Below are 25,827 nucleotides of genomic sequence, written 5' to 3'. Positions count from 1 at the left end.
GCCACCCATCTGAATCCCAAGTGGACGCCCCACTCCGTACCAAAGTCCGGGTTCATAAGAAAACTAATCAACTTTTGCCAGTTGATTTTCGCTCCCGTTGCAGTGCAAACACCTCCAGAGCTAGTATCACTCTCTCCAGCATCAGCTCATCGTCCTCTATACATAGTGCGGTATCATCTGCATACTCTGAATCGAAGAACTCTGTCTCCTCCCTCATCGGAAGTCAAAGGCCACGTAACCCGCTCACACATGACCGGAGGAAGTAGGACATCGCCTCTGCAAAGAGTAGGAATAGATACGGGGTCAGAGGATGGCCCTGCCAAACTGATCTCTCTAGGCGACACTCCTCCCCCCTCCTGCCACCTATGAGAACCCTGCTGGTAGCTGATCTGTAAAGTGCAGAGACCCTACGGATCCATGCCTGGGGGAAGCCCAACCTCACCATGGTGCCCTCTAAGAAGTCCCAGTCAACCCTGTCATAGGCTTTCTCAAAGTCCAGGAGAAGTACAACCAACCCCTGACCACTATGCTGGACCCACTCAGTCGCCTCGAAGAAGGTGAAGACATTGTCTAGGATGCTCCTATCCTAGACAAAACCTGTCTGTGTGTCATGAATGATGTTTGGAAGCACGCGGCAGAGTCATCTACCAATCATCTTAGCCAGTGCCTTATAGGCTATTGACAATAGGGTGATCGGTCTCCACTGGGATAGCTCCAACCGGTCTTCCCCTTTGGGGAGGAGATTGATATGACCTGCCGATAGACTCCGTGGCATCGGTCCTAAGCTAAAAATCTCCTGAAAGGCTAGCAGTAGGGGGTCCTTCACTACCTCCCAGTAGGTAGCGAAGAAGGCCTTAGAAAGACCATCCTCTCCTAGGCATTTCTACCCGTCCTATGCATGGAAAGCCTCCTCTAATTCCTTCTCTGTGAAGGGGTCTAGGAGGGAGTGACCCATTTTCTCTGTGACGAGGGACAGGATGTGGTCCCAAACCTGCTGTCTACAACCCTACCCTCTGGCTGAGTCTACCTCCTGCTGGAAAAGGTGTATGTAGTAATTTGTGTCAATCTCCATCACCTCATTTGGGCTACAGTGAATCCTCCCATACTGATTTTAGAGGCTGCGAATTCGATCTCCTGAAATTCGAGGCTGATGCACTTGGAAAAACTCCTTGCACATCGTGTCCCCCTTCCGTGCCCAAAAAGCTGTTGAGGTACGGAAGGAAAACTTTGAGCACCTGTCCTCAAGGCCGGTGAGGGCTGCCTGTGCATGCACCTCCTGTGCGTGGAGAGTGGGGTCCCTTGGTGCTTGCTGGAGAAGTCTCTGTGTGGCTGCTAGGTCTCGTTGGAGTGCTCTCTCCTCCTCCCAGCCCTGCTGCCTGGCTTGTAGGGCTGCCTACTGGCAGATCTTGCTCGACTCGGCTAGGACCTCTGCAACCTCCTTCACGATCCTATCCCTTTGTTCCACTCCCTAGTCCAGAGCCGCTCAATCTGCATCTTCACCTCCTCCCTCCTGTAGATCGAGTCAAGGATCCGATAGGATCATGTGTCCAAGGCTAAAACTGGGGATCAAGTGTCAGGAGGATTGGGCAGTGATTAGACAGAGTGGTGCCGGCTAACTGCCCTATCTGGCCTCTGCGAGAACATCCCCACTCTCTCACATAGAACCTATCCAATCACTCTAGCAAAACTCCGCCTAGCCGCTTGTATCCCCAAGAGAAGTCCAACGACCTCTCACTTCTGTGGAAAGCTGGGTCCCTCAAGGCATCGCGTGCTCCTACTGTGAGGAGGAAGAACTCCCATGCCTCCTGCTCCTTCCTTGCCATACCCTAGTAGTTTCTGCCTCTGCCCTGCTGGTCCCCTATGGCCTCCAGGTTGTTGAAGTCTCCTCCAATAATCCAAGAGTCCACCTCTGGGAGTCTTGCTGTGATCTCCACCCACAACCTACTGCGCGCCCTAACCTCCGTAGGGGCATAGACATTGAGGACTCCGAGGCATGAGTCCCCAATATCCAACCTGATCCATAGAACCCTCCTTGCCACAATCGCCCCATGATCACGTACACAGGTGGTAAGGCTCGGGCCAATAGAGGTGCATATGTCTCCACTCCTTTCGTGGGCACCGATGGCGTACTCTTAGTAAGTGTGTGAATTGCCTGGGAGTACCTTCCCTACCCGATGGGCCTGGGCGGGGGTGAGCTTGTGCTCCCACAGAAGAAGGATATTGATCTGTCCAGCAAGGGCCGGCTGCAACTCCTGCTGAACAATCAACTTTTTGGAACCACGTGCCCCACTGTAGTGGAGACTATTCACATTCCATGATACAAGATGTAAGCTCATAGGGAAACCTGTGACTGACCGAATATGCATCTGTTCGGTGTGGAAGCTGCTGATGAGAAGGAAGAGCTATGGGGCATGCGAATACACTTTGCCGCAGGCCTGGACGGCAAACTCCAATCCCCCATGGTGGCCCTCGAGCAGACCATGGGGGTGATAGATGCTCCAAGTGGTACCATAAGGGCATCTATCAGCCAGAAAGTCATGACAGTGTACACTGGTAGAAACGGGCAGCCTGTGCCATGGGCCACTCGATCACCTTCATCGGTGCTCTCCACTATGGAGGGGCTTGAAAGATAATGCTCAAGTGTGGGACCTCGGCACCAATCCATCAGTTAATGTCCATTATGCAACCTGGCCACTGCTGTGAAAACAGTGCTAGTCCTCCTTCTTCCATCCACTGGGAGATGTGGTCCGCCACCTAACTCTTCACCTCCTCCCCTATTTGTCATCGTCCAGTCCCCTGAGTGAGAGGTCTGAAGGAAGAAGGCATAGTTTGGTCCATCCAGTGGTGCTAGTTGATGGACCTTGCCATTTCTTGACTTGCGTACCACGAAGATCCCCACCTTCAGAGGTAGTGGAAACTCTCTCGCTCCTCAATTCTCAAGTAGGACCACGGACCACTACGAAAAAACTCGTGGTAATAGCTGCGCCTGTCTCGGGAAAGTGTGGTGGGCGGTAGGGAGAGATAAGCGGGTGGCTGTGTGGGGAGGGGGGCAAGGTTGCTCGTGAGAGGAGGATGTAGACGTATGTGGCTCATCACCTCTTGTTGGAAAAGGGGGTATAGCCGGGGGGGGGGGAGGGGGGTCACTTGTATCGGGTGCGGATCAGGGGGGCTGATTGGTGGGGAGGAAGATCGAGGGATGGTGGGGTGGTTGGAGGTACGTGGCGGGTGTGGGGGGGCTGGTGGCTTTGGAAGGGGAGGGCTAGCTAGGGTCAATGGGGGATCCATGGGAAGGGGGGGGAGGGGGGACGGGGTGGGTGTGGGGGCTGTGGGATCTTGGGTGAGGTAGCCTGTGGCGCGAGTGATAGATGTGGGGGAGTGTAGTCCTGTCGGGTGGGGCGGGGCTGCGGGGTGCTTTGCCAGGGGGTTGTCGCTCGCCCTTCTGCTCCCTGTTGCCATGGCTGTGTCTGAGGGGCTGACTGCAGCCCCCATTGCCGTCTCCCTCCTTGTCGTCTTTGGACCCGTGTAAAACCATGAGCGTCCACTACCTACGGGCTTGTCGGCAGAGCCGCCTTGGCTCCGAAGTGCATGCAATCTGCTGCCTGATGCTCAAAGTCATGGTAGTGCACACATTGCCTTGGTTGCCCAATCACAACGACTTGCTCCCTAAAGGGGTGACCTCTTGTCTCAATCTCCAGGAACTTTGGTATACTCTTTGTATCTTTCACGGCCACACGTACCTTTGGGACTCCTACAACTATCACTGCATCTACGAAAGAGGCACGAAGAACTGTGCCGAAGAGCCGTCCAAAGTCCTCCACTAGCTAGCGGTACTCTACCGCCAGTCTGGGAAAAAGTAAAGTGACCGGATGTCTAAGAAACCTGTTATGGAGTGCAAATGTCTCCACTGTGAAGCCGTTGTACTGAAACCATGTAGATGACCCCCTTCGTGGAGGCATGGGGTGAGCTATCCACTAGCTCACGAGCTGCGTCCGCAGAGGTGAGTCAAACCATGAAGATTCCTTGGCCCATGAGGACTGCCTCTGCGATCTGTGTTGTGCCAATGCGTAGCATGTAGTGAAGTCAATCCCGAAGTTGGGCCCTCGATGATGGCGAGTGTTCTACGACCTGACCAAAGATTGTTGTTTCTTTCAACTCCAGCTTTATGGCATGGATGGCTATTCCTCAGAGAGGACGATACGCAAGGTTTTGACTGGGAGGGCACTTGCAAAATGCACTAGCGTTTGACCAAGGTAAGCATTGCACGTCCTTATTGAGAACCTACCTATCACATTGCTTTGCTACTGGTGGGGGGAAAGTTACTGCAGAGGAAGGGAGCAACTGGGGGTTGGGGGGGAGTACGGGTGGCGGGTTTGCCAGCCGGGGCTGTGGCCTGCAGGGTGGAGGGGGTGGGGGGGGGGGGGGGGGGGCGGGGGGGTTGGCGGAGCGAGCGTCATTGAGCCGCATGCAAGGGCGACGGGTAGAGCTGGTGCAGCAAGCCACAGCGGGGGCACAGGCAGGGGGCAACAGACAGGCAGGGGTGCAGGCAGGGGGCGACGGACGGGGCAAGGGGCGACGGGCCGTAGGCAGGGGGGGCCTCTGGCGATGGCGACGCCAAAGTTTTTGTTGAGCTAACATTTCGTCCAAACTTAGACTCTTCCATACAAATCTCTATCTTTGATAATAGACAAAAGCATGCCATCAAATTGTGAGATATCCACACAAACATAGCAGCTAAGAAACATGTTCTTTCATTTTGAAACTTACGAAACGCTTCTTATAGTACAAAACGTTTGTTAGAGTAAAAAACATTTTATTTATTTTTTTGGTGAGATGAAACTCAAAACATGGTTTTTTGATAAAAACTATAGGGCAATGTTAAACATGATGATGATAATGTGTAATGACTCCTGAGGCTCAAGATTTTGGATGAGAGACTGATTTTTTTCTGATTTGGTTTAGTTATTGGACTTTGTCAATTTGATATCTATTCTTGTCTTGAGAGTTTATTATTATACGACTTTAGTCTCATTTATGAGTTATTTTTTATATATTATAATTCATTCTCGATTTTGACATTTTGTCAGTTTGTTTTGAAATGAGAATCATGATGTTGCAACTTGACTCAGTCCATATTGTAGATAGGCTATTTACATGTTTATTTCAATCTTCTTTGTATGCTATATATGAAGCATAATGTTTGAGTTCTAAACCATGGTATAGCCCAAAGACTAACTTTGACATAAGTGACAAGTCAATAATGGATCATGGATATGTAACGTATTATTCTTAGTTGACTCTATTATCACTCAAGCTCAATTGGCCATTCTTTGTTTAAGAGAGAGTTTCATAGAGGTTAAGAACCTCTTTTCCTAGTCAAAACTATTAAAAATCCCTATATAAAAAAACCCGTGTTTCTTATTTTACCCCCTCTTGAAAGAAACTTACGAAACACGTTTCTATTATTTCATTTCTAAACGTTTCTGATGTTTCTGGCTGCTATGCACATAAAACAATCTAGCCGTACGATTTGGATTTTATATGCTTCCTTATTAGAATAAATGGATTTGCTTATTGGGATAAAGCACATTGAGGTGAGGTATCACTTCATTAGGGAGATTCTTCAGGACAAGCACATTGAGTGTGTCAAGATCCATATGGATGATAATCTTGTAGATCTTCTCATGAAGAGTTTACGTTGTGAGCCCTTTGCACACTGCAGAGTGCTGATGGGCATTGGATAGTATCTTTACTTTTTTCTCATATCCCCATAATGGCACACTGGCCTTCAAGTGGGTGGTTGTTGGGGTAAAGGCCAATTGTCTATAGATGGGCAAGGTCATATATAAGTGAAGATAACAAAGAAAAAGGGTACCATTGAATTCGTACCCACATAATTCTCTTATGTTCTCTCTCTCAATCCTTTTGCACTCCATAGCTTCTACCTCGCATCCCACCATTTCTTCCCTCTCACTTCAATTATCTATTGGCAATTAGTGCCTTATCCAACCAATTCAACACCCTTCCCAAGAGGGAAATTCTACAAAGACGCCCTACATAGTAGGTATATCTGGAGGCTGTCCAAAGTTCCATCTACATGTGCTTTTCTTCATATAGGTCCAAGCACACTAGGCCGTAACAGTGAAGATTGACCCACTCCCATGATCAGCCACATGTCCTACCTTAGAACTCACACCCACAATAACCAAATTGGATGTAGGCAAGAACCCACCAATTTATGCAAAAGCCCCAACTCAAGTCCATGAATAAAGCTGACAAACTCATGAAACATGGACCCTCTACACAACTTTAGTCACTCTGAAACTTAAGAGTCTCGGCCACTAGTAGCCCCTAACTAGGAGCTTGTTCTTTAGTACTTGCTCTCATAGATCGGCCCTACATGGTTTGATCACTTGGCCACTAGTTGCTCTCACCAATTGTGATTCTCAAGCATCAAATCTAACCAGATCTGTCGTGAAAGCATGCAATTTCTGCACAAAACTGGAAAAATTACATGAATACAATACAAGACAGCTGCCATTGGTGCTCTTTGAGGAGAGAGAATGTTGTGCATAGCCTACCCAGAACCCTATCCAAAGCAGCCTACACTTGTTACTAGCACAATACAACCTTGTCCACAGTTGGACAAGTTTAGAAATCAATATGTCTGTGCATGCCCAATGCAGAGAAGAGAGAAAATTTTCAACCTATGTTGGGGAAACAACATCATTAAGAAATTTGTCAATGATGTTGAGAAAACAACGACAATCCCTCTTTGATCAGTATGATCGCTAGCTTGCATGCCACCATTGCATCAAAAGCTGCCATGATCTCCTCAAAACTGGCATGCTCACTTTACTTACATTTTATCATTCTTTTCGTGAATTTTTTGCAGTAAAAACATATTTTTAGGTGTAAAATTGGCCCTACTAGGTAATTTTAATGTTTTTACTGAAATTTTGGCACTAAGGTTTAAAAAACACCAGTAGTTTAATCGTTCACCTAGGACTTGCACATGAAATATTTAATTAATCCTTGGCTCTCAACTATTGAACCCTTTCTAGTGATGGACCTTGTCCATGTCGTGAACAATTTATGCAATTCCTTGTCTACCCAAAGAGCCAAGAATTGGTCATTGATTTGCAATCTCCCACTGTTGGAGAGTAGCAACATCCTTATAGAGAAAACCACCACTTTTCCTTTGATCATGCCATATATTGGTGCATGATAGATCTAAAACCAGCCTTTCTCCTCGAATAGGGTGGTAAATAATCTGATTAAATACTAATTACAACAAGCATAAAATTCACATAAATTGAAAATGCACACTTTATCACTTTAATCTTGGACATTGGACACTCGGTTGGCTCCAAAACTAGCGCCCCTTGTAGTATTTCTTTATCTTATATTGCAAATGGAAGGAGTATAACTAAGATCCTTTGATCTCCTTCGTTAATCCAAGTGCCTCTTGCTGTCGAAATTGACCAACAAACCTCCAAACCAATTTGCCCCTTGGTTTGCTTGGGGATTGGCCTTCACCCTGCTCCTTGAAACAAATTCATCCCCAAATCTGATATTAGTTACCTAGCCCCTTGAATCTCCCTAAAATTCCTCAATTTCAGTTGCTGCAATTCAAGTCCTAGGCCCTCAATTCTGAGCATAGATCCCGAGGCGGTTGTCAAAACCCTAATTCCTGTTGTAAATCAGTGTTTACAATATAGATTTACTGAAATCTCTTCCTTAATGGCTCAAACTACTGAAAAATGTTGAAATAACTTGAGAGATGACTGGAGGATGAGAGAGAATGCTATAGAGAGAGAAATTTCAGAGTTCCATCTCGAGAAATACTGAAAAACTGCTGTTGCCCTACTCAAACAGCCATGGAAGGTGTCACCTGTAGCTTAGGATGACTAGAGAGACTGCTGCCCCATCCTATATGCTGTCATCTAAACCAGAAGGACCTTGAGCTACTATCATCTATTGTTGGAGAGCTCTAAATTGATGTTACATGTTGTAGGACTGATCCCTAGTGGTTGCAAATGACATTAGTAGCCTCTCCTTGCTCTCTAACAACCTCCTCTCTCATAACAACTAGACTAGACTTTCACTTGTAATTAATTTAATAATTATTCTAGTACTTGAAAAATTAATTATACCAGCCAATTTGTCTTCTAAGTATCCCTAAGCAATTATTAGCCCTTAGACCCGGTATTAATTCATTAATTAATGCCTAGTCTCTAATGTCACCACACTGACATTAGTGGCCAATAAATTAGTCTAGGCCCAAATTTGACACCGAGTATCACCTAGTACCTATCAAGCAGCATAACTTATTGCAACTTTTTCCTTTGACACCCACTGCATCCTCAGGGTCCTTGATAATCTCTGTTGGGATCAGCTAAATCCCAAGAAAAGAAATGCACATCGTTTGTGAAAATGAAGGGAAACATAGGAGTTGAGGGCTATTAGAAACTCACATGAGAGGATTCCCAAGGATAAGAATGTTGATACAGAGAGAGAGCATTGTCGGAAACTACATGAGGGGATTCTCAGGGATAAGAAGGTTGATACAAAGAGAGGAGGTAGCAGAAGGAAAGAACAACATAGTAGAGAGTGAAACTGCTGAAAAAACAAGCTGAACTGGTATCACTTGCTAGTTGCTGCTGAAAACGTAGTAGTCCTCTACCTTGGACTGCATGTAGCTGACCACAAATGGCTGGATTGGTCACTAGACACCTTAGAAAAGGGCTTCCAGGAATAATAGACTTAAAAAATGCAGCAGCTTTCCGTCATGAATAGATACTCTGCTTGAAGGTGTTAGCAGATTAGTCAGCTCATGTGTGAGTCTATGCTACAGAGGCAGTGGCCTTTTTGTAGTATTTTTTCTAGCATTTTTTGGTGCCCTTTTTAGGGCTGGGGAGCATTTGATGCTGGCCGACTGCATTTATTGCTCCCCCCATTTTATGCCTATATATTGCCGGGGCTCCTCCTCCTCTGGTGTACTTCAGCCCATCATTTGTGGATTCTTTTGGGGAGAGAGGAGCTGGTGCCAGGGTGCCCACACAACCAGTGACTCACTGTTGTATGGTGTTGTCTTGTGTTCGATATGGATTCCGTTTCCCAAGTGAGTTCTCATCTGTATTTGTGTTCATTCATTCATTCTTTCTCTTGTCTTGTGTTTCAGCTGTTTATTTCAGCATGTTGTTTATGCTTCCATTGCTGCACCACTTTTGACAGAAGGCTCAAGATATGCTGAGCATTGTTGTAGCACCAATCACACATCACCTAGGAAGACTTCCACTGTGAGAAATGCACATGCCAAGTAAGCTTTAATGGTGAGAATAGGGTTAGTCTTATGCTACCATGATAGAGACAAACACAAAAAATGAATATTAGATAAGGAACATGATAAGCTTCAACAGTGAGGATAGGAAATGTGCTTTCTTATCATGATGGAAACAGACACACAAAGGAGTGGTCAGCAAATAATGAACACAAAAACATGTGTAAGGTAAAAGCAATGAAACCAGAACTGAGAAGTAATATGCAGTACTGAGAGGAGCTGCCTAAATAGGCAAGAAACTGGGAAATGGCCCAATCAATAGGCTTGCCAGTCATAAATGTGGAAATACAGGTTGGCCAGTGGGTCAGCCCAATAACAAGGACTGGACCAAAAGCAAAGCCCATAAAGAGGCCAAAAAAATCCTAGAAAAATGCTCAAATACAAAGTTGGGCAAAGTCTCTCAACATCAAGTACATGTTCAATGCTAAGTCAATGGCTACATGCTGTTGAACCTAAAAAAAGATGAGATCAAGTATTCAAAATTCAAAGGACAAGGTCTCCATTACAAAGCTCCAAGATCTCTTATTCACTGACATAGTGACTCCACAGCTACCAAATGCTCTCTCCTGCATGGTGATCAACCCCTCTAAAAGCTTCAGCACTGCTTGTTTACTATAGAAATTTGTTACCCAAACAAGACCTTAAATATAAACATGCAGAACTTTATGCATCCTTCAGATATGTTGTCACTCAAAATTTCCAGCCCCTTCGTTCATGAAGCAGCAGAAATTGCACTGTGGTGTGAATAAGCATGATGGCACCATCATCAATCTAAGCAGACTCCAAGATCTTCTCCGATTCAGCAATGTTGCTCTGCAGTAGCTCATGCCATCATCTTGCAAAGATATGTGACACCATGTCACAAGATGGAGCATTTATTGCTGATTTCATGGCTTGATAACACCCATTTCACACTTAGTACAATCACAGTATTCAAACTGAATATTGAACTGAAAATCTGAAATCAAGACAAGAGAGGCCGAACAGACCTGTACAGACACCAGACTAGTCACAATCGACTAGTGTACAACTTCCTAGTGGGTTGTATTAATCAAAGTTAGATCACAGGGGCACATAAGCTCCAAGCATGGCATTACACAATCCCTTGAGCATTTGCATGGCCTCTGGTCTTCAATTTTTAGCACCAAAGTAACAAAAGGTAGAGATGTAGGCTGCAAACAGCAAATTTCTTTAGTTAAAAGCTGCTGTTGAGGATGGCGAACTGAAAAAGATCAGCTGTATAGCGCCCCAGTATGTTCCGACAGTGTACAACTCAAGCTTACACACATATGGAACAAATAACAACCTGTATAATAACATGGCCACCTTCAAATCCTGATAAAACAGTTCACATGCCTGTAGATAGAGCCTGGGCAACAAGCTTTAGGCATGAGTAAGTAGTGAAAGGAAGAGGAAAACTGCCAGCTAACATTGGTAGCAGCGACCCTCCTCTTCTTTAGACAACCCTTGGGCCTTCAGCCACGCAAGTAAATTTTAGATGTTTAAAAATGAGGGAAAAACAAAAAAGAAGGCTCAGGTTTTCAGTTTCCATTGGTCTCTAACATTTATTTTTCAAAGAAAGCTTTGTAGAATAATATTTAAAACTTGAGGTGTATACAGCTCTAATCTACCCCATTAATTAGAAACAACAGAGGATTAGTGAATGAAATATTTTCTGCCATAGGGTCATTGGCTGTGTTGAATCAATGATGCCATTCAGTCCAGTAAACCATGCTACCAAGAAGGGGTGTAGGACTAGCAGTAGGTAAACACTCAGATCTGTGATTTGAGCATGAGAATATCTGTTTTCCAGAAAATGAACCCACGTAATGACAAAGTTTCCCAGATAAACTAGATTATAAGAATATCCTTGTCAGGATCATGACATGGGTGTGAGAGTAAATATGCATGGCAGAGATGATGACTCAAACGTCTAAATGTTTCCTGAGCTGCTTCTAAGATAGAACACTGGTACAGCTGCTTTGGATCAGGGCTGTGGCATTTAGTCCTCCCAAAGCATGAACTGAGTAGGAGTTACCTTTATCAAAACAAAATCAACTAAATTAGTATGGAAAGACAGCCAATGTACAGTGAAAACTGCAAGAAAAAGAGGGCTGAGGTGCAGGAAGAAAAGGGGAAGAAAACACCTTTGCAAATTGAACCAAGATAAGAGCTGGAAAAAGAATTCGAAACAGTTGACATTGCAAGCTAAAGAGGAGAGTGGAACGTGAAAAGGCAGGAAAGAATGTGGAAGGAAGACATGAAAACAGGTGAGTACAGCAGTTCATCACTTTCCTGGAAGGCAATCTAGGGAGACACCATCTTAGTCACTGACCATGCTGGTTTTTTAACTTGCCAATTTGGTCAGTTCATGAGTCATAACTAACAAGTTATTGTGCTCCTCTCTTCTGGAAATAAAAAGTGATCATTCTAATGCAAGTCTTGTATAGATTTTATGTTCACTCTGCTTGTGTTATTTACCTAAGAAATGGATTTTTATGTTGATGCTTTTCCAGGGTGAGTCCATCCAAAACTCCAGTTAGACCACGTTCACCTCATCGTTTTCCTTGATGGGGCAACATTGCTAGACTGCTTATGTTTTGTATGAAGTATGCCAGATTTTGAAGCTGGAAGAAGAGTTGCATAGAGTGTTCATGAGCCCTTGGAAGTGCTCGAAAAGGAGCATGTAGCTCCGTCACATTGGCCCGTGTCACACTGATCTATGTAAGAAGATGAAAATTGAATTAGAGTTTGTTTTGCTTATTCAGGTTTTTATAAAACTTGAGCAAAGTCCTATTCAAAGTCATTCATGGATAGTTTGGGCCCCTCAGTGAAAGCACTCCATCCAAAAGATAGCAGCAGCATTTACCAGAAAAATGCAAAAAAAGTTATCTTTCAGTGTGCTTACATGGAGCATAAGATGCAAAGGCAACTTTGAGTGGCAAAGTGTTAAAAGAAATTTCCATTTTTGTGAAGGCTGCATAACTTTTTATGCACTGGCATTCTGTGATAAAAAATATTGAATCACACTTTTATCCTATATTTATGTGGAGCACAAACACACTGTTGCTTTGTAAAATCTGTCTTTACTTCCTTCATGACATTGCCACTAGGTAGTTCCTCCACAATAGCCTTTTCTCTCTGCAAAATTTTCTTTGGTCCCTCATCTTGCTTAAGATTGTTTCCTTGCCCTTAGTGATTAATAGGACCTAACTATCTACTTCCTTGCTAAAGGGAACTAATCTTGCTCCAGCAAGTGTTGGCTAAGTGGCAAGACTTCACACATATGTCACATATAACATTGGGAAAGTTTCAAGGGAAGTGTTGACCACCACACTATGTATAGCTAAATAATCTTGATGGATATACATCATCAAGATTCCTAGTGCCCATTAATTTTGTTGACACTTTAGAAAATTGACATCCACAACAATCTATGGATATTGTTTAGTAATCATATTGGTATAAATGTCCTTGACTTCCTTTCAACAATATTTGATATAGAGGATCCATAACCAATGGTATCAAGAGCCAATCCCACACTAGGTTTTATGATCTGTAAAGGGATTGGTGGGTACAAAAACCCTTGATTTACGATGGGACCTTGCCTACTACTAATAGATGTCATGGGTCTTGGTTGGGCAACATTCGGCCCTACATGTGCGAGTAATTGAGGCAACCATTGATTTAAAGTCCCTTGACTTTGACCCTTGACTACTAATAGATGTCATGGGTCTTGGTTGGGCAACATTCGGCCCTACATGTGCGAGTAATTGAGGCAACCATTGATTTAAAGTCCCTTGACTTTGACCCATGATATTATTGTGCGGTGCAAGTATTGAGTTATATCCTAGTAGTATTGTATTTAGCACCATCCTAATCATGTAGAGGGCTTGCTTTCTTGGTACATAGGAAGCCTGAATTTGACTTAACTCTCTTTACTACTACTGTTATAGCCACATCTAGATTGTCTAATGTAGTGTTACTTAAGTGCAATTGGATGATGAGATCCAACCCTCTGAAGAAGAATTACAACTAAGCAGTTGGGGGTAATTGGATAGTATTACCCAAAAAATAAAATACTTTGCATAGCTTTTGGGCATATGATCTCACACTCTCATTGAAATCTTGTCAAGTCTCATTTAGGACATGCAATCACTATTGGCTCATCTTTTCAAGGGAGAAGTCTCTAGTAGATGCAATGTAGAATGCTTGCATAGTGGAATTGAGTTTTTCATAAGTTAATAGTACCATTAGGATATATTTCCCTTCAAAGTCATGTTGAAGAACATCAAATGATGTGCTTCCTCATTGACTTGATAGTTAAACATATGTTTCCAGAAGTTTTTGATATGTAATTCTACATCTTTGTTTGGACTTCTACTAAAGATAGGCAATGGATACCCTAAAGCACATAGAGCCACTGTGTTGGCTAGGATTTGTATTGCTTGAGAAGGTATTAAGGGTGGTTGTGTCATCCCTACAGATATAAAAATAGACTTAGGAGGGATAACTACAGTGTTGCAAATGGCACGTCTAGATGATGATGTTGATCCACCACTTTGGCTGGTCCGAGTTGATCACCCAACTTTAGGTCTTAAGGGTAAACTAACACTCTTGTATATATTGGAACTACTCTTACTATGAGGGACTATAAGGTCCCTAACTTTAAGGAATACCACACTAGTACCATCTGAGGAGTATTCACAAAAAATTATGCATGTTTTCTTAGATGTTCTTCAAATTGCTCTCATTGAATTTGAGAGATCTCTAGCATGCACTCATGTTCTTGCCTTAATACCTCTTTGTCCACTCGTGAGCAAAGAGTTATCCACTCAAGAATCAAGTCTTATGTCCTTAGAGAATTCTAAAGACTCCCCAAAAATGCACCACTTGTAAAGATCTAAAATGACCTGGTATCAAGATGTAGAGAGAGAAGATATATAGAGAGGTGAGAGAGAGGGAAGAGACACGGAGCTGATTTATTTTTAATCTCTTGTACAAGTACAGCCTCAGTAATATTCTTTAAAAATTATTCATTGTAGTCCATATCTAGCCCAAGGCAGGAAAAGTGCACTATCTCCTGCTAAGGGAGCTGCACCAAGTTGGGTGGAATTTCTCTTTTTCGTAGCAATAAGCCAACAAAAAAGATCCCCATCATCCACCTTGCATAGGAGCGAGTTTAACTGCTTGCACCTCTTTAGAGTATTTTGAAGTGTCCTGATTTCCATGCCTTGGACTCCTTTAGAGTCTTTAAAAGCTTGTTTGTCTTTGATTAGATTCCAAACCTGCTTTGCATATGCCGCAAACTAAGATGAAGGAAGCAGTAAACTATCAATAATCATGATCGGGTATTTGGATATGAGGCCTAGTTGTTAGAGAGGTCAACTTTCCAATTTTAACCAGTGCATAAGTAAAGTGGCCACATGCTTTCTATGTCTCATGTCTGTGCGTGTTTACGTTAAATCAAGTTACCACAGAAGCAGCCATATCAGCTTGTCTCCCTAAGCTCGTGTAAGAGTAACAAATATGAATAACCACTGTGGCACAGTGTAATTCTTCAGGAGCTAAAGAAGTACTTCTGGTTTCCTCAGAGTGTTAGAATCAACTGCACCATTGCTGCTGATCTAAGAATCATGGTGCATGGTCTTCCATATCCCTTTAAGAGTATGCATGATTTAAACATACGGATGGTACCGAGAGGAGGCTGCCCTCATCTCTTAAGACTGTGTAGCATCTCTTACATCGACACATTACATGTGTTTCAACATCTCTCCTCTTCATCCTCTCACAGCTGCCTTGCATCCTTTCCCATCTCTCATGGAGAGTGTGAATGATCTCTATCAAAATCCTTCAAAGTGTCTTTGTGTGGATATACCCTAAAGACCTAAAGCATGGCTTCACCTCATAGTCTAAATGTACCAAGTTACAATACTAGCAATCAGCTCCCATCTAGATGAGGACAGCATAGTTGTCTCCATATGACGTACGATATTGTTCGTAGTGTATGATCCGTATGGTACGGTACCGTATGTATCCATATGGATTTGTATGTTATTTTGGGCCCTTTCTGGCCACCTTGCCTGCGTGACCGTGTTCCTTGTGGCCCTGCCTTTACTCCCGTGCATTCCGCCTACTTGCGTGGCACTTTTTGGGGGGGGTGGGAAGCCTTGGATACCTCATCCCACCCCCTTTTGCAGCCATGCACTCCCCCCAACCCTCTTTGGATTCCATCCAGCTGGCAGCCCTCCCTTTGACCGTTGACCCCTCTTTGACTATTTGAACTTTGACCCTTCTCTCGTCTACAAAAGGTGCTCCTCTCCTCTATGCTTCCACACCAATTCAGCAAGCATTTACCATTCTCATCTTCCTCTCTTGGATCTTGAATGGACTTGTGATTTGTCATTCTCATCTCCCATCCCCTCTTTCCCGCACCCTATCAAAGCATTTGCCATTCTCAAATCTCATGTCCCATCCCCTCTATCCCGCATCCTATCAAAACATTTGCTATTCTCATCTCCCATCCTCTCCCTCTCTCACTCTCTCTTTCAACTTTACTTCAACCCTCGGGCCTCTCACATTTCCCTCCCTTTGAACTTTCAAGACTCAAGTTTCAAGAGTCGAGACTCAAGCATCTCACTCTCCCTCTCTCTCTCTTTCTCACTCTCCCTCGGGCCTCTTTATCTATCATCGGCACCATGACTCATGAGAAGCACGAGACCTTCAATTTGCACATGATCCATGTGGAGAGGGACATAAAGAAATCAAACTCCCACCATTGGACATGCAAATATTGCGGGAAGCGCTATACAAGTGGTGCAACTCGGCTTCTCCAACATCTTTTCAAGACACGGGGGGGGGGGGATTTCGCTCCATGCAAGGAGATCCCTCAAAACATTGTGGAGGAGATTCTCGCCAAGATGAGAGGGGGATCCACTAGAGGAGAAGGAAGTGGCTTATCGGCACCAACTCCTATGCCTACTAAAACGAGGAAGCATCGAATGTAGACGTATCTTCATCCAATGCAGAAAAGGCCCCTACTATTGATGGTGGGGGCTCCATATCCAGGGGTTCATGTGAAGGATGGACCGGTGTCACATACAATGACATGAGGACGAAAAAGATTGATGAAGAGGAGAGGATTGATAGAGCCCTTGATCCTATTCAGGCTGGATGGATAAAATATGGTTGCTCCATTCTCATCGACAGATGGAGTGACTGTAAGAAATGAGACATCATCAACATACTCGTCTCATATCCACTCGACACTTACTTTTTATTGGCCGTAGATATTGGCAAGAGGGGGAGGTAAATGATGGGCGCATTCATCTACCGCCACATTCGACAAGCTATCATTGAGGTATACATTGCCTTTTAAATTTGTTTCACTTTCTTTCATTATAATAATTGATTTATGCATAACTATCTATCTCCCTATTCTAATTTCTCTCTAATATCTATCTCGATTCTCTCTTTCCCCTCGGGCCCCATAGCCCTCAACTCCCATCTCTCTTCATTCTTGAATCTTGAAAGTTGAAACTTGAAAGGCTTGACTCTCTCTTTCTCTCTCCAACCTCCAAGTATTGCTAGTATACTTGTAATTTATAAATTGTGGTTGTAGGTGGGCCCTCAAATATGGTGCAAGTTATTACCGACAATGCATCGAATTGTTGGCGCATGGGCCATTTGCTTGAGGCCGAGTTTTCCATGATTGTGTGGACTCCATGTGCAAGTCATTGTTTGGACTTGCTCATGGAAGACATTGGGAAGCTCAAGTGGGTGAAGAGGGTGGCCTGCAAAGCTACATCAATTGTCACCTTCTTCACGGTAAAAGTAAAGGTGCTTGCAATGTATTGTGAGCATAGCACACTGGAGTTGAAGAAGCTTTCTTCAACTCGCTTTGCTTACATGTAGTTAATGTTGGAGCACCTTTATGAAGTGCGATCGCTAGACAGTGGTATCCACTCTATGGAATGAGTGGAATGAGCATGAGACAAAGGAGACCAAAGCCATGCAATGCTTGTGCCTTAATGAGCAGTTTTGGCAAAAAGTCCATGTCATTGTCATTGTCATGACTCCCTTTTATAGGGTGTTACATATGAGTGATTGCGAGGGATCCACCATGGGTCTTCTCGTTCACTTCTTTAGAGCAGCATTGGTGGAGGCACGTGCTTGTACAGTGATCACAGAGACATAGCGTGCACATGTTTTAGAGATGGCAGAGAGGAGATGGGCATGGATGCATAAGCCTATCCATGGTTTTGCCGCATTGGTACATCTGGCCTACAAGTCACTGGTAGCCATGGATGATAGAGAGTTCCGTTCATACCAGCTTGTTTATTTGACTCGTGTGGTCCTTGTGGATGACCACAATGTAGTACTGGAGGAGCTAGGATACTATGCAGATCAAAGAGGACATGTGGCTTTTGCTTCTCCCACACTTGTTGGAGAAGAGAGTCACTTGTGAAGCCTTTATTTTGGTGGCAACACTTTGGATATGCATTGGAGACCCTTCAATCCTTGGCCATGAGGATCCTTGCCCAGGATTGCTCTTCGGGTGTATGTGAGAGAAACTGGAGTGCCTATTCTTTCATTCACACAAAGATTTGCAATCAGCTTAGCACACGAAAGTTAGAGCGGCTAGTCTATTGCCGCACTAACTTACGCATGATGAGGGCTATGATGAGCATAGGTAGTCCGAAGCAGGTAAAGTTTAAACACTTAACCATAAAATTTAAAATTTGTTGTTTTAAACTTTGAACTTCGAAGTTTATACTTTACAATTTAGACTTCAGTATTTACAATCTTACGTGCATCATTGCATTGTGTAGGTGAATGTTGATACATTCAAGTTTACGGGCGACATTCTTCTGAGTATACATTAGGAGGTGCACGAGGAGGAGGAGATGATATTTGTAGAGCTCTATATAGAGCTTATAGCAGCAGATACTTGTGACACTTGCAGTCAACGTGCTCATGGGCGAGGAGTTTGAGTAGGTGGTAGCAGGGGCATGGTCATTCGATGCCCTCCATCATCGAGAAGGGGTGGTTTAAGTGGCTTGCAGACATATGTAAGGTGGGGCTCCAGTAGCTCACATCCTGTGTCTTCTAATGACATTCCCCCCTTGCCTACACAACTGCCACCTAGGGAGCCATCATTTAATGATGATGGTAACCTTATCAATGAGGATGAGTATGAGTGTGTCTCATCATCCAATGCCGAGGAGTTATCTTCTGACTCTCTTGATGAGCATTCAGATGGTTCTGATGATGATGATAGTGATGCCTTATCATAGACTCACAGGTCTCTCTCTTTTTTGTATCAGATATACTAGACTGTAGTTGTATTGCATGTTTTGTGCAGCCCATGCAACCGCGATGGTCACCCTCATGTATTCATCTTATTGTGTAATGAAATGGCTATTTCCACTTTAAACATGTATTCTATGATCTATCATTTAATGATTTATGGTTTTTGTTATTTAAAAAATCATCTTATTATTTTTTTCGTACTAATATCGTACCGTACCTTATAAAATCATAAGGTATCATTTAGTACCGTATTTTATTGTACCGTACCATATCATACCTTTCGTACCTGACAACTATGGAGGATAGAAATGCCCCTTTGAACATCCTCATATCCAAGTGTTGGGCCTATGTTTGTGACCCAAGGCTATAGCCCCCTTGGTTGCAACCATGGTCTCTGTTGTGCTGTGGAATATCTTGAGGGCTCTCCACACCTCTTGAGCTTTGGGATAGTCCCGTAAGTGGTGTCTCTATGCCCTCCTCTAGCTCACCACATCTCATGGATGTTAGTGTGTCCTTGCTGTATCCAAGCGAAGTGCCAACAACTAAGCTCTTGTGAGCTAATAGCCTAAGAAAGAGGAATATCTTTCTAGGTCTAAAGCTCTCATCTAGACTCCTCCAAAAGTCTGATAAAAAATGATTCGAGATGCTCTGTTTGTGCCAATGGGAGGTGGCTACAGGCTGTATTTGTATCCTCCTCCCTAGCTTTTTAGTGTAGCCAAAGAAGGCCATATGGCACGGCATATCAAGGAATGGATCCCTCCACACTCACTCTCATGGATCTCACGATAATCTCTAGCAAGGCCTTCTTTGATAAGTCCAATATCTCCGTCCATCTACCAGGCAGGTGGCTGGGTTTGGATCAATGTATCACTTTCTCTTGCAATGTACCACTATTCTAATCCTCTATCTGGAGGTTCCTATAAACTCTGTGTGGTCCAAGTCCCCTCCATAGAAATGGCCATCGTCCTCAACCATAAAAGTAAATGTCTTGTCTCTGCTAATCCCGATGATGACTAGAAGGACATCCCCTCTGGAGAAGAGACCAACCCGTGTCTGAGGAGTGTCTGTATCCATCTGCCAATCAAGAAGCACTCCCTGTCACAACCTAAATTATAGCCGTGGCTCTATGGAAACCCTGTAGTCTTTGCCTCTAAATCTCCTATGGTAGCTCCTGAAACATGTATAGAGAACCAGTCTCTCACTGAGGCAACAACCAGTATAGAGAACCTCCCCCAAGATAGGTAAGTCCTCTCTCCGAGCATGTGGCCTAAATCTGATCTCAAATAGTGATTGAAGATAAGGAGCTACTTCCTCTTCTCTTCAGCTATAGTTGGTGGTATCTGATGAAGGTCAGATGAAAAGATCTCCATGCTATAATAAAAGCAGCTGCAAATCTGGTCTTAAAGCTTTTCCCTAAGTCTCTTTGTCCTAATCTCTTAAAAACACGAGGGAATATTGGGCTGCCATGGTCCTCCATTTTTAGGTGTGATAGACAAACTCTTCCCTATCATAAGCTTCTTCCAAGGCTTCTTGCTTGGAAGAAGATCCTTTACAATGAGCTCAGTCAATACGGCTTTGCTTTGGCTATCTGGGTCTATGATCCCCATGCCTCCTCTAGACTTAGGCTGTATGGTGACATCCCATGTCACCTTTGTTCTAGTCGGGCTGCCATCTCCTCCTAACCATGAAAAGTTTTTTGTAAGGCACTTCACCTAGGCAATGCATGACTTGGAGAGGAGGGTGATGCTCTTGCAACACAGTAAATCTACTGATTCCTCCACTAATGCTTTGTGCAAGTCCTGTCCTAGAAGCTCCAACCCTACTTGAAGTGTTGATCTCCAAAGCCTTGTACATGCTATGAGAGGATCTTCGTGGGGCGTGTCTAAGTCTCTTAGATCAGCATCGCTCTACAATCCAAGCTTTTCTCTACTGCCTCTTGGCATGTACCTTGTCAAATCTCCTCTCTGCTAGCTCTCTTTTACTGATGTAAGGGGGCAAAATCCTCGAATTATGGATTTGAGTCCTCCACATTCTGCTCACTTTCCTGGCTCACCTCAACTTCTCTGACTTGCTATGCATTGAGGACCTGTAATGGAATTAACTCTGGGGACTCTGCTTGGTGACTACAGAGTACCTGAGATGGTGACGTGTCCACCCCCTGCAATTCTCTAGGGGACTGTTAATGTTACTACCTCTGAATTGTTAGGCCACATCACCACAATCTGTGGAACTATTGCTATTTGAGGTTGTGGAATTGTTGGCTCTTGGATGCTAGAGAAGTGTCTGTACAGGCTGTAGGAGATTGAGGTGGCATCACACAGACTTCCGATCTAAGATGTTTAATCACTCTTCACCATTCCTCTACCTCTCTCTGTGGCTCTAAGCCTCTTGGTTCATGTCCATGTCCCTCATCTACGCACTCTCCCTATTGTTGTCATTAACGCCTCCTTTGTCTGGTGTCATGTCATGTCTGGACAAGCCAAAGAGGATGCCTTGAGGGTCATGTCTGGACCAAAATGGATTGGCGGAATGGCATCAGCAATAGAAATGTGGGGCATACAGTGGTGGTGGAGGATTAGCTGCAATCTTGTGCAACTCACTAGCTCCATGTGTCTGTGGTACTAGTGCTACATTCTACTATGGCGATTCCAACACCTGAGGGGGTTGTGCCAAACTAGCGGACATGGAAGCAGCTCTGGCGAGGAACCAGACAAAAGCTGCTTGGGTGTAGAAAGAAGCTGAAGATGCATCCATGTGTGAAATGTGAACTTAGATTGGACAAAAGGGAATGCCTCGAGCGGCAGAGGTGGGAGGGGCAGCTGCATGGGGTAGGGGGGCAAATTAAAGCAACCTGTTGGGCAGGAAGGCAGATGGTGAGCAGGAGGAGGATGGTAAGCTAGGAGGCATCGTGCTTGGCCTACAAATCAAAGGGCCAAAAGTCCTGCACTATACCCAAAAGAGCCTCCTGCGCTCTTTTGGGTCACACCCATGTGTAGACACATTGCTCATTTCGTTCAACTATTACCAGAGCTTGTTTTGCTCATCAACATGAGGCAATCGTCATTTCCTTCTCTCTCGTACTTGAATCGCTCATTGACTCCCTGAGTTGCGCAAGTAATCCAGGCTATCTACTTCTCCGATTATCTGCCTTTTACCAGCCTGACAGGACTGCACTCGAGTTTCACTCCTGGCTGCACACAATCTTCGGAATTGCATTCAACTTCTGCTATCAGCTCAGTTAAATGATATTAATCTCACGTGCAAATTCTTTGATCCATCAGCACCACGATAATCTCCTGTTTACTGCATCTTCTGGACTACTTTTCTCGAAGGAAAGAGATTCTTATTGATAACACCTCAGAAGAACCCCCCAGATAAAGTACAACGTACAAAATAAGCCCTATGAAGTGTGGGTACTGAACTCTGAAAGGCAGGAGATGGAGAAATTTTGCTGAGAGAGGGGAAAGAAGAGGACTGCTAGCCACAGATATACCTGTTTTATACATGTGTGTCCATTTGTATGGCCTCATATGTATGTGTGCTCTTTTCATTATTTTCTCTCTCTTCTTTTTCTTCACACACACTCTCTCTCTCTCTCTCTCTCTCTCTCTCTCTCTCTTTTTTGTGTGTGTGTGTGTGAATAAACTAATGACACACATACACATACATTCTTTTCTTTTTGCCTCTTCTTGGTTTTTTAATTCTCCATGTGAGTTTAATACATGTGTGTCTATTTATATAGTATGGTAAACATTTGGACTCTCTCTCAAGTTTTTCTCACTCATATATGTTTATATAAGCATGCATTCATATTTACATATGTACATGTGTGCATATATGCATATATGTATGTATATATTTGCATACATATGTATGCAGACATGTATATGTGTGCATGTATTGTGCATTTGTAGAGTTTTTAAAGAGTATGTACACATTGCATGCACATGTTCAATAATTAAAATGTCATATTATACCATATATCTATTTACAAAAGAAATGAATCTCTCTTCCTAGTAAGAGAGAGAGAGAGAGAGAGAGAGAGAGAGAGAGAGAGAGAGAGAGAGAGAGAGAAAGAACCACATGCAATTTTTCAAAGACGCCTTTTTTCTTTCCATGATTATATCCTATTAGAAAATAATTATAACCCCCACTTACCCTTTAAGGAAAAGCATTATTTACCAAACTTCTCTTCTTTGTGCCATATAGGCTTGGGAGCCTTTTGGGTTAGTTTGTGATTCCCAAGGCAAACGCCTAAATAATCCATAGAATAGATGTGTAGGATAGATGATGATGAGATTAGATATAGAAAAAAGGTCATCTAGCAAGTGTTAGAAAATATGACAAGGTTAGAGATACAATATGCTATTGGCAATATAAGTAGAGATGCCTTAAACATAATAGATTTACTATGTGTTTATTCATGAGCCAAGTGTATCATTTTATAGCTCTTTGATTAAGCCTCTCTTCCTCACTTTGCTTATAAGATAATACAATTGCATTTAGCATGTGTCTTTAGCACCACTTTTTTTAAACAACCAACCCCCCCCCCCCCCCCCCCCCGCCCTTTTGTATACTACCTTGCTCTCTACATAACTTCACATGAGGATGTAGGTTTGTACATTTTCTCAATTCCCTCTTAGATGTTGGCTAGGCCTCTAGCTCTTACTTATGCCATACAAGAATATAGGCTCATCTCTTGATGCCTGCAAGGCCTCCAACTCAAGCAATGTCACAAGGCCATAGACAAATATAGCTTAGATTGATTCGAGAATTGGTCTCCTTGGCTATATCACTAGTGCCAATGATGGACATTACAATTGTAAATTTTGTAATAGCTTTGTTGACTCTTGTCTTTGGTTCTTCTTACTTGTTGATTTTTTAACTCCTTGGTCTTGATTGTCTTCTCGTTTTGTTGATCTTCATCTCCTAACTTTGGTTTGTTACATTGGCTTTTGCTTTGGATCTATCATTTTATCTTCTTGGTCTTCTTTGATGAATCTCATTTGGTCTTCTTGGGTTTCTTTTTTCTTCATTTTTTTTCATCTTTACTTGGTTGAGGATTTTTTTTGCATTTGTTTTAGAAAAGCAAACATTACATAGATTGTTTGCACAATTCTTTTTTTTTGCACAATTCTTTTTTGCAAAAATCTCATTTGTTTTTTAGCACAATTCTTTTTTAAATTACATAGATTTTTTGGTTCAGTGGCTTCATGGCATACATTTTCTTTTGGAGTATTACATTGTGTTTGGGATAGCTAAATCACTTGATAGGACACTACATTGATCAATTTTACATTGGATTTGGCATTGGATTTGTGCAATATGGAGAGATCTCATTAAGCTACTTCTCATGGTAGTGTCTAACTTTGTTACAAAAAGGAGAAATTTCAAAAAACATATTTTATGATGAAAATGGTCACAAAAACAACCCCATAGTGTCCAATATAATCAATTTCATGCTTGGGCAAGTGTGAGTATAATCTTTTTACAAGTGGTTTAGTTCAAACCAATTCAAGGCACCATGACAATGTAAAACCTTTTTTTTTTGTTGGGAGCCATAATAACCAGTTCATGTAGTCACAATGTGAATAGGGATCATGTCAATTTCTAAATGAGGCTTTCTAAACATAATGGCACACTTATATGGAGAGGGCTATAATTGAAGAAATGAGCCTTATTGTTTGATTGATGGCATGAAGAATATGCAAAGCTACAACCGTGTGATTGGGAGATGATAGAATTATGTTTGTCAATGACACTGGTTGATGAATACTTCCCCTTTTGCAACAGATTACATGATTTAAAGCTCTAAATCCTTCAAATAAACAATAAGGGATCCTCTCTTTCCTTCTCTTTCTCTCTTCTAGAAGAAGATTCCCAACTTCTTCACCAAGCAGCCCCTCAAATTTTTATGCAAGAATGCCCTTTAGGCGATAGCCCCTCGGCTTGTTGAGCTCAGCCCTTGCTTAAGTAGGCCCTCAAAATCTTTTGGCAAGCAAGCCCCTTGCTTTAAGTAATGGCAACCCCCCAATTCGAACAAATTCAATTAATGGATGGATAAATGAATGAGATATACCTTGTTACCTTACTTGAATGGTAGCCTCTTCAAGTTCTCTAAAACCCTCCACACCCTTTGCAAGTCTTTAATCCCCAAGCTTCAACTCACTTGGACAGCAACATCTTTGTGGCCTTGAACTTTGAATGCAGCAATGGTTTCTTCCACAACCTTATAGCCTCAAGAACAAGGCTTTCATACCATGTTAGAAAACATTCATTGAAGGCTAGAGATAAAGAGAAGCTATGGAGGATAGAAGAAGCAGATATGCACAAACATGATAGCTTCACTTCATTGCTTAAATTGATCCATAAGCCAAGTATAACATTTTATAGCTTTCCAAGTAGGTCTCTTTTTCTCACTTTGCTTATGGGATAGTACAACTATATTTAGCATGTGTCTCTAGCACCACTTTTTTAAATAGCACAACTACCCATCCTAATAAAAATTGACAATAAGAGCCATGACATGTGCATGTCAAATCGACTTGTGTGAGTCATTAGTGTTGAAACTTTGTGTATGGTAAGTTCATTACAATTAGGACTTCATTTAAAATGGAACTCTAGCTTGTTGACAGGGTACCCCTTTAAATAGTGATACTTGATGAACAAAAACACATTTATCTTATGTGGTGCAAATCTTTTTGTGATTTTTGTTAATAGATATATTTGGATACTCAATTTGAACCTCTCTCTCTCTCTCTCTCTCTCTCTCTCTCTCTCTCTCTCTCTCTCTCTCTCTCTCTCTCTCTCTCTCTCTCTCTCTCTCTCTCTCTCTCTCTCTCTCTCTCTCTCTCTCTCTCTCTCTCTCTCTCTCTCTCTCTCTCTCTCTCTCTGCGTGAATGTGTTGGGGTACACCATAGATAGAACTACATGTGGCTAGCATACTGGGAGTCTTCAAAAACCCTGGCACAATTTGGTTGACCTAGATGAGGCTTGCTCTAAGACAAAGTGTGTTCTTAGGAAAAAACCAATAAATAATCAAAACCAAGACGATTGGTCCATAAAGCCCTGGTTCCCACAAAATATATTTCTATAGTCTATCCAAGACTGAGAATGTCAATAAACATAAAGGAAGTGTTGTCTTTGTAGACGAGAGTCATGAAGCCTACACAACA

General features: G+C 43.1%; 1 protein-coding gene across 1 annotated transcript in view; it reads left to right on the top strand.

The window, feature by feature from the left end:
• Positions 1-12,103, top strand: part of LOC148024470 (polyadenylate-binding protein-interacting protein 12-like) — a 56,443-nt gene extending 44,340 nt beyond the window's left edge. The window contains exon 10 of the mRNA XM_087694101.1: positions 11,857-12,103. Within this exon, the coding sequence (XP_087550227.1) occupies positions 11,857-11,911 (55 nt within the window). The 3' untranslated portion in view covers positions 11,912-12,103. The remainder of the gene's footprint in view (positions 1-11,856) is intronic.
• Positions 12,104-25,827: the final 13,724 nt, after the last annotated feature.

The sequence above is a fragment of the Lygodium microphyllum genome, chromosome 15 (genome assembly GCF_053477565.2).
Source record: "Lygodium microphyllum isolate KBCC chromosome 15, Lygodium_microphyllum_v1.1.10, whole genome shotgun sequence".
Taxonomy (NCBI): Eukaryota; Viridiplantae; Streptophyta; class Polypodiopsida; order Schizaeales; family Lygodiaceae; genus Lygodium; species Lygodium microphyllum.
The sequence above is the reverse complement of the archived record's forward strand: the minus strand, read 5'-3'. Positions and strand labels throughout refer to the sequence as shown.